The sequence below is a fragment of the Sceloporus occidentalis genome, unplaced genomic scaffold (genome assembly GCF_023333645.1).
Source record: "Sceloporus occidentalis isolate IW3139 unplaced genomic scaffold, rSceOcc1.0.p SCAF_1, whole genome shotgun sequence".
Classification (NCBI taxonomy): domain Eukaryota; kingdom Metazoa; phylum Chordata; class Lepidosauria; order Squamata; family Phrynosomatidae; genus Sceloporus; species Sceloporus occidentalis.
This window is the reverse complement of record NW_028316981.1, coordinates 290637328-290655632: the sequence shown is the minus strand read 5'-3', so window position 1 is coordinate 290655632 and position 18305 is coordinate 290637328. Positions and strand designations below refer to the sequence as shown.

Sequence of the window (18305 nt, the reverse complement as noted above, 5' to 3'; positions counted from 1 at the left end):
AAATACAGTAGTCTGTATTTTGATGGAAAATAAAGAAAAATATACTCAATACTCTTCATCTTTTGAATCCCAGCTTCCCACAGTTGCCCACCTGTGTCCTTTTTGCTATGGTGAAGATGTACCTTGGAGAGCTCCATTCTTAATATGTACTCCCTCTTGCTCTCTCTCCCCACAATAAGAGAGAGAGAGAGAGAGAGGAGAAGCTTCCTTTGCTGATCAATAGTGTGAGTGAGAAGAAAGAGAAGCTGGCATTAAATTAATGCTAGAGAGGCATGGAAGCCCATGGACCTTGGACAAGTCACACTCTTTCAACCTCAGAAGAAGGCAAAGGCAAACCCCCTCTGAACAAATCTTGCCAAGAACACCCCATGTTAGATTCACCTTATAATTGCCATAAGTCAGAAATGACTTGAAGGCACACACCACCAACACCATCATCAACAACAACGGATTGCCCAATGCAGGCTGCTACTTCTGCCCCCTCAGCACCACACATCTGCACATTGTTGACTTTAGCAGGTTGCTCACTGCCATGTTTCTCCTGCCAGCAATGGCATGGGGTATTCTATTTCTTTCAGTCATTGTTCAGTGACAATGGATTAATCGTCAGCTACTCCCAGGCAGTATTTCTGTCTCATCATCCAAGGTTGGACTCATGGGATGAGAGTGGAAAGACAGTAACGCATATCATTTTAATACAGCATGAAAAAGCTCTAACAGAATACATTATTTTGGTAGTCTTCACTCTGATTTTATGCATGGACAAATCCTCCCTGTGCATCTTTAGGACTGATATCATAGCTATAGTTATTCAGTATGACTGAAAAGCAGGATGAAATACACAGTAGAAGGAAGGGAAACAGAGAATGTAACTAGACAAATGGCATACTAGCCATTGTTGATATAAACTGTGGACCAACTAAATAAAACATACCTTGAGTGCTAGCCATCGCTATCAAGTGGCAAGTAAGGGCAAGGTCCATGTTTGTGCAAAAGAGGTCTCCATGCAGGTGGCATACCTCTGTGACTTATACTGGGCCGCTTGTGGTAGCTAATGCACAGACCTTCCCTAATCTTAGCTGCCAGTTAGTGGCCTTGAAAGAAAATCTGAGGTGGAGTGTTCACAATGAAGGCACTGCATTAAAAAGAAAAGGATGTAGAATGGGCCACAGGAACTACTTTGCACTCTACCAGAACTGTGTAACATTTCCAATGAATGTTCATCAGAAGATGTGACCTGCACTTCTGACAGTGAGCAAGTGAGCTCAGATGATCCCAAACAGAATCCTTCTAGACATTAAGTGAACACATAGAGAAGCACATGTAATCACTTCAGCTTTCCTACACAGAACACTACACTGTACATGAACAGCAAAAGATGTTAAGCCAAAGGATCATAGACCTTCTCCACACCCTGGCTGCCAATTTCCTGTGGTGGCTGGAAAGGATGGCACACAACTTCACATGGCATACTGACTTTTCCTTGCAGATCAGTGAGGACTTGTTAAAATTCTAATCTTCAAACCACAAAATGAGGTGAAAAGTGAGGTGGAACATTGTAGGGCAGGGGGAGGAGAAGGAAGGTGAGTTATAACAGCTGGTACACATATGGTAATATGTGAGCATTTTGAGCTTAATAACCAAGCTGGTTTTCTTACTGCAACAACTTTGTTTCTTCCCTCCCCACTGTCTTTTTATCCCTATTCAAGCAGAGCTTCTGGGATATTTTCATTTTGTTTCTGCCTGTCAGGCATGAGTCTTTGAGGGGAACCTCAGGGAGCCTGTTCTTCTCATTCAGCTTCTTAGCACACAGCAGAGAGGCCTGTTAGCTATTGCTGCCATCTCCCTTTATAAATAGCTTCAAAGTAATCTCAGAATAACAATGAAGAAGATTAGGAACTGAAGAGGAGACAGTCCGCAGCTGGACCTAAGCAAGCCAAGAAGCAAAAAAAAAAAAAAAAAAAAAAAAAAAAAAAAGGTATTGGGGAAGTGGTTCTCTGCATCTTCTTTTTTTAAACAGACATATAGCAATGTTAAGCTGGGCCAAGCATTTTTTACAGAGTGACGAAGACTTGAGACTTGACCTTTAAAATAAAGAAAAGGCAAGTCGTGACATGAATTAAATTAAACAACAGAACCAGATGATGTTTCCTCAAGAAACAGTGCTGCTAACACACCAGTCTTGGGCCCTTCCTCTCACAGACCCACCATTACATGCTATGCAAAGAGAAGGAAATTAAGTTGAAAGAGGAACCAGAAATAGTTTTTTGTGGGTTTTTCAGGCTATGTGGCCATGTTCTAGAAGAGTTTCTTCCTGACGTTTCGCCAGCATCTATGGCTGACATCTTCAGAGAATGTGAGATGCTGGTGAAACATCAGGAATAAACTCTTCTAGAACATGGCCACATAGCCCGAAAAACCCACAAAAAACTATGGATGCCGGCTGTGAAAGCCTTTGACTTCACATAGGAACCAGAAAGTCTTACTAAGAATGCACACAGGGACTGGAGAAGAATTTTATTTGTTTTCTTTTATGTCGATTTTAGTTTTGTATTTATTTATTACACATTTTTGTGTGGTATCGTTAGCTGCCATCAAGTTGACTTTGACTTATGGCAATCCTATGAATGAGAGCCCTCCATTAACACTCCTGCTCAGGTCTTGCAGACTCAGGGCCATGGCTTCCTTGATGGACTCTATCCATCCTCAGTTTTGCCTAGGGAGTGTGCAGGCTTGATTTTGTCTAGGACCATTTATTTGTGGGGGCTTTGACTCCTTTGAGTCACACAGCATAAATTCAGATACTAGCCTGGGTACCAGTTATTCTAAATCAGGGATTTTAACACAAAATTCTTAAAGAGCACAGTACTGTTAAACTAAAACCTTTGCAGGGTTAGCACTTTTAGCCCTCCTTAAATCAGTGGATCTGAGTGGAGTACAGCCAATATAAACAAAATAGTCTAAAGCCATTAAAACAATAAAAATCCATATTCAAATCAGCAGGATACATCAGAACCAAATGGGAGACACTAAGGTCCAAAATTCTAATAAATAGACAGGTTTTATCTTGGCACCAAAATGAGGCCAGCATTGATGTCAAGACAGAGAGTGGGCATTGATAAATGTACTTGCTATTGCTATAACAGAGAAGAGTCTATCTCTTATCTCCATATTAGGGATATCAAATCTTTACATACTTTGTCATGTCACAGGATATGTAGAGAAGCATTTCCCCAGCAGACATTAATATGGGGAAAAGCAATTCCTTAAATATCGAGGTCTAAACAGTATTAGCGTCAAGGTTGTCCTTGAATCCAAATTAGAAACATACTGGCAGCCAGTGTGATATGTTTAAAATAGGTGACATATAGGCCCGTTACAGACGGGCACCCTAGGACGGACTCAGTCTGTGCTAGGGTTAGAAAGGAGCATCTCTTCCAGATGCCCCTAACCCTAGCACGGACTGAGTCCGTACAAAATGGCAGCAGCCGTTCCACACAGCCACTGCCATTACGACGTCACAACCGTGCCGCCTCCAAACGAGGCAGCACAGATGTGACGTCTTTGCACCGCACGAGGGCGCCTAGACGTCTTTGCACCGCACGAGGGCGCCTGGGGTTTGCGTCGCTGGGCACAGCCTTTACATGGCTGCACCCAGCAACGCAGAGGAGAAAGCGGCCCCAAGCAGCTCCTTTCTCCTCCCCACCATCTCCGGGTGTCCTTGGGGCTTGAAGCCCCAAGGACACCCCTTTTCAGGCCGCGGGGAAGCGGCCTTTTGCTGCTTCCCCGCGGCCTGCAAAGCGGCAGATCGGGGCCTCGGAGGCTGCCGGTCTGGCAGCTGAGGCCCCGATACAGTGGGGAAAGGGGCGGGTGCAGGCCGCCCCAAACGGGCGGTCTGTAATCCGCCATAGTTTCTATATGCTGTTCTTGGGAGCAATCTAGCCACCACCTTCTATATTGGCTGCTGTTTTGGCCTCATGTTCAAAGTTAGACCGTCATAGAACACATTACAGTAATGTAGTAATAGGTTGTTTGTGACCTGTTGTCATCAGGTTTACCCTTTCTAGGAGAAGCTGTTACTAGTGGGCTAACCAAAGCTGAGCAAAAGTTTTGCCATTGAGGCAATGTGAAATTCTATCATTCCAAAGTATCCAGTTACTGATGGTGGGTTCCATGTCAGTGGTCTTATGTTCTTGCTTCTGTAAATTAGAATGATGCCTTCAAGTATGGCAAGGAATGCTCTCTACTTGCCAGTGCTGAGGTAAGATGAATTTGCCATACTAGCCAATTCTGCCAATGGAATGGAGGAAGCCATGGGGTTTGTTTGTTTGTTTGTTTGTTTTACTTGTCTGTCTGTAATTTCCCTTGTCATGCGATACTTTACGTAGATGGTTCTGCCCCTTGAACTATTTTATTTCTGTCTCCAGCTAGTCTGAGCAAAGAAAAAATGAGGGCGGGAGGGAGGGACAGAGGGAAAACAGAAATAAAGATCCTGACATATGACAACAGTTTAAGTTATATCTGTAACAGGAATGAGTAATATGTAACCCTTAAAACTGTTTCTATCAACTCTGCTATCGTAATCCATGATACTATCGTAATGTATGATTCCAAATACTGGAAATAGTTGTTCATCAGTTTTCAATGTCACATATTCCCAACACCTAATCTATAACAGTGCTGTTTTAAACATTCAGCACATTCTTTAATATTTTTCCCCCATTACCTTTTGGGTTTTTTTAAAGCAATTCATCTGGTAGGTGTCTCTGATATATTTAGTGTGTCCTCTCATCTTCTTTAAATTACTTATCCTCTTTTTACCATTGCTCTTCCATATGTTATTTAATAATTTGCCTAGGGAAAAAAGCATTCTTGAATTTAATATATTTATTTACCATTTTAACTGTATGACTCGGTAATCAGCTGGGCTGATAATTTTTTAGGGATTATTACACAGCCTGAAGAAATATGTTTTCAACATGTGGAATTTCCTATAGAGTGCCACCTTGTGTTGAAATCTCAAACTGTGTTGTGTCTCTTATCAAAACAAGAAAAAGGGTGGTCATGAAGCACATAGAGCCAAGCAGGAGAATCAAGCCAATGGATATCTGCTTTATAAAACAAACACAAACAAACCAATTGATGTTTTTGTGTCTCTATTAGGGGCATACACTCACTTTGTGTTTAGTCTCTTGAGTTGAATATATTTAATACGTTTTACTCAAAGACAGGAAGAAATGCTTTTAGGGGCAATTGCTCTTAAACTCCTCCTGATCAAGCCAGCTAAGAGGGAAGCCGTAGCACTAAAAAGTATAATTTCCCAAGCCTTGGTTATACTGCATTCCTCATGAGCACATATATTACAATCATAGAAGTATACTGCTAGAAAGCATCTACAGGTATAAACTAGTGATTAGATTCTATCCCAACCCTGTGCCAAAATTGTACAATTATAGCATCCTTAATGTTCAGCCTCAGCTTAAATTGGGAAGGATAGATTTTAAACTAGTGTATCTTCCCCTCTTCTTCCATCTCCACTACTAATCAAATCAGCAAAATAGTGGTAGGGACAATAGGATCAATAGTTTGCTACTCCTTTGAGTCACACAGCGTAAATTCAGATACTAGCCTGGGTACCAGTTATTCTAAATCAGGGATTTTAACACAAAATTCTTAAAGAGCACAGTACTGTTAAACTAAAACCTTTGCCTAAGACAACAAATGAATCTTTATATTTTACAGGAGAGGAACACTGTGGGCTAGCAGAGAACAGGCAAGCTATAGCAGATATTTTTAAAAAAAAAAATCTCTAAAATAAACACTTTATTTAAACAACAACAAAAAGAAGAACAACATGTAATTTCTAAAGTATTGTGAGTCACAAAGCCATAGTGACGTACTGCAAATCATCACAATCTGCCTTCTGCTACTTGTATATTTTCAGTAAAGGGCAGCTTACTATATTCCAAAGCAGTCTGTTCCACAGTTGAACAGGTCCATTAGGAAAATTCTATTACTGTTCAGTCAAAATCCACTTTTTCTTCATTGGCTCTAGTCCTATCCTCTGGAGCAGGAAAGGACAAGTCTCTACCGCACGTCTGCTTTTCTGATATTTGAAAACCTATATTTGTTTGTTTGATTCATTTGTATCCCATCTTTTCTCAACATGTCTCCATGTGGTGAATGTGGGCCTTCTATCCATTTTTATCTACAACAACCCTGTGAGGTGCAGTAGGCTGGGAGAGAGTGATTAGCCCACAGGCATTATCTGAACTTCAAGCATGAATGGGACTGATTAGGTAGAAGATCCTGGATTTTTGTGCTGGCAGGACTGAGAGCTCCATTCATCTCTGATCCTCAGAACCAATTCTTAGGCCATTTTATTGGCGATTCTATTCTTGGGTTCTATTAAAAAGTAAAATTAGATCCTTCATGCCTAACATCCAGCCATCCCTGCTGCATCTTCTCAAGAGGTTGCCTGGCAGAAATAGAATTTACCCTAACTGCAAAATTTGGTGACCATTCTACTAAGACATTTCATTGTTCCCCAATCACAAATGAAAACCTATTCAGGGCTGGTGACTGCTATGCTCAGCTATTTTCACAAAGATATATCCTCTAACATTACTGTAGAAATCTCTGCCATGTCTAAAGATTGCAGTCTGGATTGTACCAAATTTTAAAAAAGAAATTGATGTGAGTCCAGATAAATACCACTTTGCTGCAACCTTAAGCACTCTGTGGAAATAAACACAATAAAAGTTGAAGTTGCAGCCAGTTTTAATCTTATTTTTATCCTTGACAAACCATGCCCCAATGACTAAAGTACATATTGTAATAAATATGCTTTTTAAAAAATGCCCTCAAACCGGTTCATATATTTTGATGGAGCCATTGAGTTCAATCCGGAACAGGTTCCCGGTTTGGACCAGAGCTTCACCCTGATTTCTGTGTGAAATCAGCCATACTCCAGGGGTCTACCTATGAGTGGGGGCAGAATGAGAGCTTTGCCTTCTATAAGAATTTTGATCCCAAAATGAAATTTTCCCTCAGTCTCAAATTTTGTACTATTACAGTAACTTAAAACATCAATTGAACATTTACAAAAAGGTCTTAGAAAGTAGGCTAAGTCCACAAAAGCTTATGCTACAACTTTTTTTGTACAGTGAGTCTTAAAAGTGTTACAAGATCCTTTTGCATTAAAAAAAAGAGTATTGTCATCCAAAGAAAAAGGGTAGACAGCTTCCAAGAAATGTGAAAAGAGCAAATATAGTAATTCTAGGTATGAAAAGCTTTAAATGCCTCATTCCCCTGCAATACTACAAATTTGGGTACTAAAGGAAAATTCTGTGTCAGAAGGGGGCAGAATTCTTACTTAGAGGATCAAAGCTGTTGAACCCTATCAAGTAGGTACACCCTGGGACTGAGTTCTTGTCCATGAAAGTTTGTTCTGTGGCAAATATTGTCTGGGGACAAATCTTACCTGTAGGGATAGGAGAACTGAATTTTCATCAGGAAACAACTGGCAGGTACTGATCCAGATTAGGAGCCTAGTTTTGAGTGGTAGACCAGACCTGGAGAAAAATACTGTTTTAGTCAACAACTGTGGTGATTTTTTTTTTCTTGTACTGTAAAAAGGAAATTTTCTAGGCTGCCAGGGGACCACAACTATTTTTTTATTCTGAATACATTTTATGAAGAAACTTTATTTTGAGCCTATCAAAGCAAGCTTTTTAAGAAGTGTGAGTATCGTAGCATATTTTTTGGCCTGCCTGCCATCCTCTCTCTCTCTCTCTCTCCCTCCCCTCCTTTCTTTCTCATTCCTTCTTCACTTCTGGGATAAATGCAGACCCTTGCAGAATGCACAGGAAGACTTAGGGGGTAATTAAGGCATGAGTGGCAGGCTCCTCTTTCTACTCCAACTTTCTTCCTCTTGTTTTACAGGGGGGAGGTGTTCTCCTTCACAAAGTTGCATCTTTGCAGCATTTCGCTGCTATTGAAACAGTTCCATCCCTACTCACCCCCAAGATGCTTTAAAGGCAAACCCAGTGTCAAAACTTGTAAATTTCAATTCACAGCCCTCAGCTCTTAAGCACGCAGGGACTTTTATGGAACTTCTAGGAAGAGGATATAGCTTGATACTGCAGGGTTCTCTCATAAGATTCATGTGATTTTTTTAAAACATCTTACTGTTCTGCATGATAGCATTTTGAAATTCCTAACAGTTCCTCTAGATTGGCATCAGAAATATTTCGCTTTCCTCGTCATGTGGGTGCTATATATTTTAAACCAGCAATGTGGGATACCTTTCTATTAATTAGCCAGATATCTTCAGAGGGAAAAACATCCTGAATGCTATTGTTCATCGGTCCTACATCAATGATGGACAACTTTTACCTTTTACAAAAGAAAAAAAAAATCCAAACTACACACACACACACACACACACGCATTTTAAAATGAAAACAAGAAGTGGCCAGAGGTCCACTGTGTAGTTGCTACTGATGGAAGCATCTAAGAGCAGAAAAATATAATTCTTGCCATGTTTTTGGTGTGTTGGGGAAGCCATTGGGAGGTTCTGAGTAGCCACAGGATACAAAAATTGCCTTGGTGTCCACATGAACCACTCTTTGCCTGACTCTGGCCTATTGAATGAAATTATTTGATTTCTTCTTGGCTTTTTCTAAAAATTACTGGCCAAACTCTGGATGCCTCTGCTTCCTTTAGCTATGTAGGTTTCAAAATGAGGCTGAATTTATTTTTCAAATCTCTTGAACAAATACTAATACCCAATACCAATCTTGGTACCCAGAAGCAGGGGGGAAAACAGTTGCTATGCTTTATTCTGGAATCCTCTGAGCATTGAAGCATCATCTGTGGTGAGCATTCATCAACCTAGTGGCCTCTAGGTGTGTTGCACTGTCTTCTGACTACAAATTTCATCATCCCCAGTCAGAATGAGTTTCACTAACAATGGATAATCTGTGGCCTTCCAGATGTTATTGGATTGGGACTCTCAATGTCCACTGTTGGTTATACTGGCTATGGCCAATGGGATAAGTAGTCCAGCAGTTTCTAAAAGGGCCTCTCTTTGAGCTATATAATGTCTCTTCTCATGCAAATGTCCATCAGTCTCATCAAATTCTGCAAAACATTTGCTCCCAATCTAGACACATATTTCACCAAAACAAAAAATAACTTTGAAAGATCTCAGTTATGTATCAGAGAGGGAAAAGTAACACAGAGGGCTACAACTCTTATTTCTCTATTTCCTTTGGGCCATGATTTAAGATTTCTCTGTCTCTTGAAAGAAATATTTCTAGAGCTAAGAAGCAACAAGTAAAACTCCTGTAAGACTGATTATCTTCTTAGAAATTAGGAAATGGTTAATATTTCTTCTCCTTAACACACACACACACACACATACACACACAAAACTTTTAATGATACCTGCTGGGAGATTAGCATCCCTTTCTGTACACTTAGATCAATAGTAGTTTACAGTTCCAATCAATGTTCTGCCCTTATTAGTGCTTTTGTAGCATTCCTTGTTTGAGCTTCATAAAAGCTTTGAGAAATTGACAGGATAAATCGGATCACTTGTTCTGATGGGAGTGATAATTTGAGTGGCCATGCTTAATGGGTAGGGAATCAGGATACTATAAAGTAGGAAAGCAATCATACTAACAGCATGCCTGCATACCTGGGTTGTTGTGCTCACTCTGAGCATTGAACATTGAACAAACGTCATGTACTTGGAGCAGCTGTGTAATCACAAGGAGGATTTCTGCCTCAGACGCATTCTAATCATAGAATAGAATAGACTCAAAGAGTAGAGACCTCAAGGGTCATCTAGTCCAGCCCCTGAAATGCAGGATTGTCAGTACCTTACATGAAAGTAAATCCAACAGATAGCTATCCAACCTTTGTTTAAAAACCTCCAAAGATGGTGACTCCACCACATTCCAAGGGAGTGTATTCCACGGTTGAACAGCTCTTACTTTCAAGAAGTTCTTCCAAATGCTGAGATGGAATTTCCAACACAGAGCATGGAAACGTTATGATTTTGGACTAGAATTTCCAGAACCCTTGCTGAGGGATTCTGGAAGATACAGTCCAAAACAGTAACTTTTCCAAGCTCTTAGAAAATATAAGCTCTGCATTCCTATGAATACATGTGGACTCAAGCTGTATAGGGATCACATGGACACTGTCAATTTTTCTGTGTGTGCTATTGGCACTCCTCCCATAAGCAGCATGGAAATGGGGAATGGGTGGCAAAGGGGGCATTGGGGGTGAGGCTTACATAAGAGATCCCATTGTCCTCTTCCCTAGCCACACTGGTGAGCCTATCAAACAGTTGTTTGGTCCAGTTAAGTTGAGGAGAGATGAGGACTGAACCATCTGCATGCACGTTCCATCTCAGATGGTTAAGAAGTGATATGATAGCCTTGTTTAAATATTTGAAGGGATGTAATATTGAGGATGGAGCGAGCTTGTTTTCTGCTGCTCCAGAGAAAAGAACATAGAACATTATTGACTTAATACTTAATTATAAGAATAGACACGAAAGGGTGCAGATCACAACGGAATAAATGCATCTAATATACAATAACTGGATTAGCTGAGTTTTGTAATTATAAATATACTTCGAGGAATCAATAAATATATTTGAGAATATGGTGTATTAGTAACAAAGAGTTGTAAAATGCTGTTTGAGACAATGTTGAGAGTTTGGCTTTAGAGTGACTTGGAAGTATGTAGTTCTGTTTTGGTTCAATGTATTTTCTGGCACTGGAATGGGGATATCTCCCCTAAAGGTGCGAAGGCTCGTGTAAAAAGCTTTATTTTATGTTTAAAAACCTTTTAATAAAAAAAATTAAAAAAAACACAGGAAGTGGATGCGAGTTATGGGAAAGGAGATTCCATCTCAACATTAGGAGGAACTTCCTCACAGTAAGAGCTGTTAGACAGTGGAACACACTCCTTCAGAGTGTGGTGGAGTCTCCTTCCTTGGAGGTCTTTACACAGAGGCTGGATGGCCATCTGTCGGGTATGCTTTGATTGAGAGGGGGGTTGGACTGGATGGCCCTTGTGGTCTCTTCCAACTCTATGATTCTATGAGTCTATGTTATCTTCAACCAGCCTGTTTGTCATGTTAAATATGAAGTAGGTCTCTTTTTTTTTTTTTTTGGATAGAGAACAGATCCTGGGAAATGAAGACCTAACATAAAGTTCTCCCAGGCAGAACTGTGAAATATTTTCTCATTCCCCCTTCCTCTTATCCCACCATTGAGTTGATGTTCCCCCTTACCACACAGCCACTGGTTGTGGAAGAGAGTGAAGGATGACAGCAATGCTACATCTCCAGTGATTGGAACATAGCTGGACACTTTTCTGCTACCCACTCTCCACTGGGCAGTAAATGGCTCTCTTTAGAGAATGCAGCAGGAGAAGACACCTGATAGTACATTTTGTTACATGTTCCTTTTCCAGGATATTATTAACTGCCATCAAACTGACCTTGACTTATGGTGACCCTGTGAATGAGAGACCTCTAAGCCACCCTTATCATCAACAGCCCCGTCCATGTATAGAATATATTTACTATGAAAAGTACAGGAAGCAACCTCGTAGCTCTAACTTGATAGTGTGTGTATATGGGCCATATCTGCCTACAAGCCATGGGTAGCCACATGTGTTTTATCACAATGTCTGAGCTAGCCTCATCTGTCTGGTTTAGCATTATCTGCTCTTTGACTGACAGCAGTTCATCTCTGTCCAATGTTGCATCTTTCCAATTCCCTGCTACCTGAACCTTTAATTGGTGAGGCTGTTACTTTTCTTTGAAATTATGTGTGGAAAACACATGCTTCATTGCATAGTCCCGATCCCTTCCAGACATGATGGGCTAATCCTGTCCCAGTTCTGCAACCTACTACTTGTCCACTGAAGGTTCCATTGACCTTTTCAGCAGGAAGATTCCATTTTGACCCTTCAAATCTGGACCCACTGACGTGGGTCAAACAAAGAGTGACCAATCAGTGGCCTGTAATGCAGATCTGCCTCTGGCTTGCCTGCAGTTCATGGCCCACTTTTGCAAACCCACCAAATCTTACAAGGTTTCCTTCTCCCCAAGATAATTGCAGTTTGGACCCTAAAAAGGTCAAAGGAACACTATTTATTTAAAAACCTGCATGAAAAATCCTAGAAGTCTGCATATGTTTATCAATGAGACAGGAAGGCACACATTTTCTACTTTCAAATGTGGAGAAATGTGTTCGTAATAGTAAACAGTACTTTTCATGTGCTATTTACTTTTTCCAGTGGGATTAGGACCTTTGGTGGACTTTCTGGTCTTTAGCTGGGGGTGCATGTGCAGTGCAGCCCTTTCAAGCCTTCAGATGTTGCCCTGTTTTATCCTACAATATGTGCACAGAGAGCTGATGGAAGTAATAAAAACTGTTCTCTCTCTCTTTCTGGTCTCAAGTGCCACGCTACAGTGAATTGGATAGTGTTAGGCTTCACCTGCTGCCTAATTCAATGTAACACAGCAGATGAGATAAATCAAATGAGTGATGCTGTATTGGATTTGAAATATGATGGCTCTTCTAAAGCAATCTCTGTGAAAATATTTCAGTGTTGTCTTCCCACAGTATCGTAGTCTTCACACAGAAGCCAGACCGTGTAAACAAAATTGCTAGAAACCCTGAAAGTAGTCAGGAAAGCTGTTGAGGCAGGTGTGTACCAGGTAAAGCAATTTCAAAAAGAAAATCTTTTACATAGTTTTACATTCTAGTTCAAACTATATTTGCACATGTTTTTATTTGCTCTTCATGTCTGTTGTGAAAGGTAGCTACAGAGCAAAACAAGATTGATTTGTCAGTTATCTTAGTGTCAGCAAATGTCTTCATGAAGATGTTGCAATGAAAGGCTAATCAAGGGATTCCTGACAAAATGTGCACACTGCATGTGGCTGAGAACTGGATGTTTGTGCCATTGTTATATTTTGTAAAGGAAAGAAACCAGAGACCTTCTGTATACAGAAGTTCTGTGCATTTCAAGAAAGACCCTTAAAATGCAGCCTGCCCAAAAGAGCAATAGAAATGGTAACATTTTGTCAAATAATGGGCCTGAACAGACAGGCCAAAATAAAGCTGCTTCGGGTCACTTGGGAAGTATGCTGTTTAAACGACACATGCATCCTGAGAGGCCAGTAGCTGCACCTAAGCTGCATTCCAGTCCTTAGGAAACCAGTTGGTTTCTGTACCTGTAATGGCTAGAAGTGCCATCTTGTGCTTTTATTTAAACAGCAAAATGTCTTGGGCTAACCCTGAAAAAAGACAACATCATGCCTAAAATAGGCTCTTCATTGGAGACATGCTGGCTGTAAGATTCTGGGAGTTATGATTCAAATGTGTAACTTTTTCAGTCTCTGAAAGAGAATTCTCAATTAGCACACATTCATATAGAAGGATTCTTGCAGTGCACAAATCTTCTGAGCACAACAGTGAAATATCATGAATGCCAAACTTACATTTTCCCCCTCTCTTCTCTTGTTTTAGCCAACTGTGTGTGAACGGGAGCTGTGTGTCTTTGCTTTCCAAACTCTAGGAGTAATGAACGAAGCTGCAGATGAAATAGCAACAGGGGCCCAGGTAAAGTAAAATAATTCAAGCAACCTAAATTACTTTTGTATAGTAGCACTAATTAACATTAATCTACCTCCCATAAAAAGTTGCATAATATCTCACACATAGGCACTTTGAGGGCTTCTAGGAGGTGCCCACAGCAGTAGGATAGGAAGAGCTCCTTAACATTTATGGCAGAGGTGGAGAAAGCCCTAATTCTTGGTGGTAACAGTGAGATTTGTGGAAATCTTCACATTTAATGGCAGCAGAGGTTTAAGTCAAGCTTCACACCTGATGGAAAAACAGTGGCTTATGATATTAACCCTAAAACTGTCCAAGGTGACGACACTATTCTGAGGCTAGTATTCAGCACCTTGGACAGTTCCTTCTAAGACTGGAGGAGATTCAGTGCCCCATCAGCATGGAAGACACCAGCTACTACTGGCTAAGACCCATTCAGGTATTCTTCAAATACATGGGAAGGCTTCTCTGACAGTGTGTGTGTGTGTGTGGGGGGGGGGGGGTTACTTTTTCATTGAAGGGGCTAAAGTAGAGATTGGGTCATGAAGCAACAATATGAACACTGGAACCTGGAAAGCTGCCTTATACTGCATTAGATTATTAGTCCTTTTACCTAGTATTATCGCCTTTCCAGGGTTTCAGACGCAATTCATTCCCAGCCCTGTCTGAAGATGCCTGGCATTACTAGTGACTTCTCATTTAAGAATTCAGTAAGCTTGACCCTGTCTAGCTTTCTGAATCAGATTAGATAGGTTGTGTTTTGTGGCCCTTGGAGGCTTTTTTAGGGATTTAAAAAAAGTAGTATTGTGCAGCTATGGAAGAGATGGGAAGCCTGCAGTTCACATGTGGCACTGAGCACCTCCCAGAGTCCATGTAGAAACCCTCACAGCCACCAGATTCCCCCCAATAAAACATCAGCTAAGACTAGCCAGAAAACCTTCCAAACCATGGCAGTTGAGCTCCCCTTACCCTGTCCCCACCCAAACCCAACAAACATGAAAATTGGCCATATTTGATTTGTGACTGATTTATGGAATTAGAAGTGATACCTTGGCCCCTTCCACAATTGTCCATCACTACTCTAGTAGGCCAGATTCTCTGCTCATCTAAAAGGAGATGTCTTCCCCCCCCCCCATACATTGTTTTAGTAATAAATCTTTTTTTTTAAATAGAACCCTGTAAGGGTCCCCCCCCCCTTTAAAAACCAATATGTGTTTTTTTTTTTTTTTTTCATTTGGAGAAGTGTCCTGGGGCTGAGAAAATGGCCCTCCTTTGTTTTAGGGTCTCCATTGGAGTTCGACATTGTGACCTAGAGCTGTTTGGTAATTTATTGGATAAGCTATCATTTGAATCCACCTTTCTTGACAATAGATTTGTTATGTTTATCTGCTCACTAGTATTAGTTCATATCACTGGCAACTAAATTACCCATTTTTGTCCAATGTGAAGAGGAAGAAAACAGCCTAGATCTGCCTTCTTTTCATGAAGTTTCTGTTCTCCTTATTTTCATTTCACTTCTTGAAAGGACCATCTTTTTTATTTATTTCCCTCTAGAGATCTGAATGCAAAGGTTTTAGAACTATTCTTGGTGTGACTCAGAGTCCATCTGGGATTGTGGGTGGAACTGGAAGGATGTGTTAATCAAAATTGCCCCTCCCTTTTAATGTTTTCCCAGAGTGAACCATTTTAAATCACAGAACTGTTATCAGAAAGATGGGATGGTTGTGAATTAATTAATTCATTGTATGCTCTGCCATTAAATGAAAATATGTTTGCAACTCAAAATTTCAGAATATTAGGCATACAATATCCCTTTCATCTTTTGAAGCTGCAATTGAGATAAAACCTTTTCTAACATCATATAATTAAATGGTTTTTAAATGTTTTCTTTTAATTTTAATTATATAGAGTCATTAATATTTTAAATTAAACTAAATTCCTAGCTATACTTTGATCAGTTAGTTTTGCTATGTATATTGAAAGGTACAAACAGTGCTCAAGATTTTATCATAAGCCTAAAACAAGCACTTTAAAAGTATTACATTATTGGTAACTAATTATACGTCATTCACTGAATTTCCCAGTAACAAAGATAACTGTGGTACTTAACTATTATAAATTAATCAAGGATAACCCCACACTCCTTCTGTATTGTACATTATATTGTACATTATAACTGTAACTTTATAGCTACTTTTATAGTCATCAGGGTGAAGCTTCACTAAATGATGGAGGAGGAATGTCATAGAGTTCACGTGCTGACTTCTCTTTCAAAGTGAATCATCAAAAAAGAATGGGAGCTATAGTTTGAAACACCTGTAGGATATGGAGACAACTGCATTAGAGGGAGTAATGCATAGGCAGTCCAAGAGCAGTTGAGTCCTTAGTAACATTCACATAACCAGATCATACATGTAATGAACATGCATGGGAGCAAAGCTGGAAAGTCTATCTGTTTTTCCTCCACCTGTTGACCAAATAATTTAGCATACTTCCTTGACATGTACCTTTTTTATGTTTTTTGCCATTTTGTTTCCATTATCACGAACTATGCCACCCATTGGTTTGTGATTATCTAGGCAGAGACTCCCATGCTTAGAATTCAGAGCTTGGAAAAGTTACTTGTTTGACTATTAACCACCAAACTCCCTCAAATTTCTTGGCGTAGCAGTCCAAAATGTTAACTTTTCCAGGTTCTGGGAGAATTGTAAGCACCAGGGCTCCATGCAGCCTTCCATGAATCCATGTTGCAAAAGGGTCCAACTTGCCACACTCCCTTTCATTGAATGAACATTCTGGGTGTTCTGAATGGAATGTCTTTCTGAAAAAAGTAGTTTTTCAAATGGAGGAGCAAGGCCAAAAACATAAACTTTATACGGTTGAATCAAGCAGAAACTGTTTGGTCATTTTTGTCACCTGAGTTGATAGTTGCAGTATCACTATCTACACCACTGGCTCTGCAGTGTAGTAGAGATCTCGTCAGCAGTTCCTACCTTATGCAAGAAGCCAGAAGGAATTAGTTCCTGCTTGGTAGACACTCCATTTGAGGTTCTTAGTGAAATACAGCGTATATTCACCCAATTGAGAAGTAGCATGAAATGGTTTGAGCATTGGACTATGTCTTTGGAGACCAGGGTTCAACTCCCTGGTCATCCATGAAAGCCCACTGGGTGACCTTCAGCAAGTCACACACTCTCAGCCTTGGAGGGAGACCCTGACAATCCCTTTCTTAACAAATCTCACAAAAAAAGCCCTTCTGATAGGGTTGCCTTAGGACTGCCATAAGTCAAAAATGACTTGAAGACACATAACAACAGCAACCCATCCCACGGCATATTTTTAATGCATGTATTTTGTTTTTAATCTCTAGGTTGTAGATTTATTGGTATCTATGTGTCGATCTGCATTAGAGTCACCCAGGAAAGTTGTCATTTTTGAGCCATATCCTTCTGTAGTTGATCCTAATGATTCTCAGATGCTGGCCTTTAACCCCAGGGTATGTATGTTCTGCATTTTTATAAGATTTGTGGGGGATCTGTCAAAAAAGGAGGAAGCTTCCAGGCTCTTTCTGAATACAAATCCTTCTTGGGTTCTGATTACCACCTCACCCTAAACAATGGTTTACTTAGCTTGTGCCTAAGTCCAGCTCTGCCTTCATCCCAACTTTCCAGTTGTAGCCTTCTTATCCATATGAACAAAGTGGTTCTGGTAGACGAAGAGAATAGAAAGATTTGCAGTTATACAAGATGGCTATTGTAGAATATTAAAATGATGGCTATGATACATGCAGTCATTAGACTGTCATACAAAAATGTCTTGTTTGTGAGTGCACTGATTAAAACAACAATAACAAAGAAATGTTTCAGGGTGAAAATTCTATTTGTTTCATTTGCTACAGAAGAAGAATTATGACCGAGTCATGAAAGCACTGGATAGTATTACTTCTATAAGAGAAATGACACAGGTAAATGTAAAACTCATTTAGTTTCTTAACTGTTGGTAAGGGAGTTTATGAGTTTGCAGTATTGTTTGTGCAGCCCTTTAATACAGCCATGCAAGAAAAGACCATCAGAATAATGATCTCTGAGAATCCAATGAGCCACAATACAAAATCAATGAACCTGATGAACATAATGCTTGAATTATCCCAGAGAAATAAACAAGAATTATCCAAGAACTCTTATTTTCAGTGTAGGCTGCTTAACTTCCAGTATCAGTGGAATAGAACATTGATCAATAATGTCTTGCTTCATTTTTATTTATGCCTGAGTTTGCATGTGCTATCATGACCAGCCATCTATCACTAGCACAACAGGATTTTCTTTTCCCTCCAGCCCAGCCCATTTGAAACCCTGTTTGAGAGGGTTTCTTAACCCTTTGCTGCGGATTTAAGGGCCCATAGGGATTGAAGGGGGAAGAAGGAATTGCCACCTCCTGGTTCCATTGACTTAAGAAGTTCCATCAGCAGAACAACCCCATTGGATCCTGGCTCTATTGATGACTTTGCAAACTGAACCTTATTCATTTAAGAGAAGTGGAGGAGCAGATTGTTTCTGGGGGTTTGATTGCAACTCTTCAGAATAGTCAACTGAACCTGAGTTTTGTGGTGTCATTTTAAGTTGGTTTACATCCAAATTGAGATTTAACATCTTT

At 40.2% G+C, this 18305-nt stretch overlaps 1 protein-coding gene across 2 annotated transcripts in view; it reads left to right on the top strand.

Annotated features, from left to right (window-relative positions):
• PARP8 (poly(ADP-ribose) polymerase family member 8) overlaps window positions 1-18305 on the top strand; it is a 236281-nt gene that overhangs the window by 200666 nt on the left and 17310 nt on the right. For both annotated transcript variants that reach the window (XM_089495801.1, XM_089495794.1), the window contains 3 exons: window positions 13566-13658; window positions 17023-17148; window positions 17551-17616. In XM_089495801.1, coding sequence (XP_089351927.1) covers window positions 13566-13658; window positions 17023-17148; window positions 17551-17616 — 285 coding nt within the window. The remainder of the gene's footprint in view (window positions 1-13565; window positions 13659-17022; window positions 17149-17550; window positions 17617-18305) is intronic.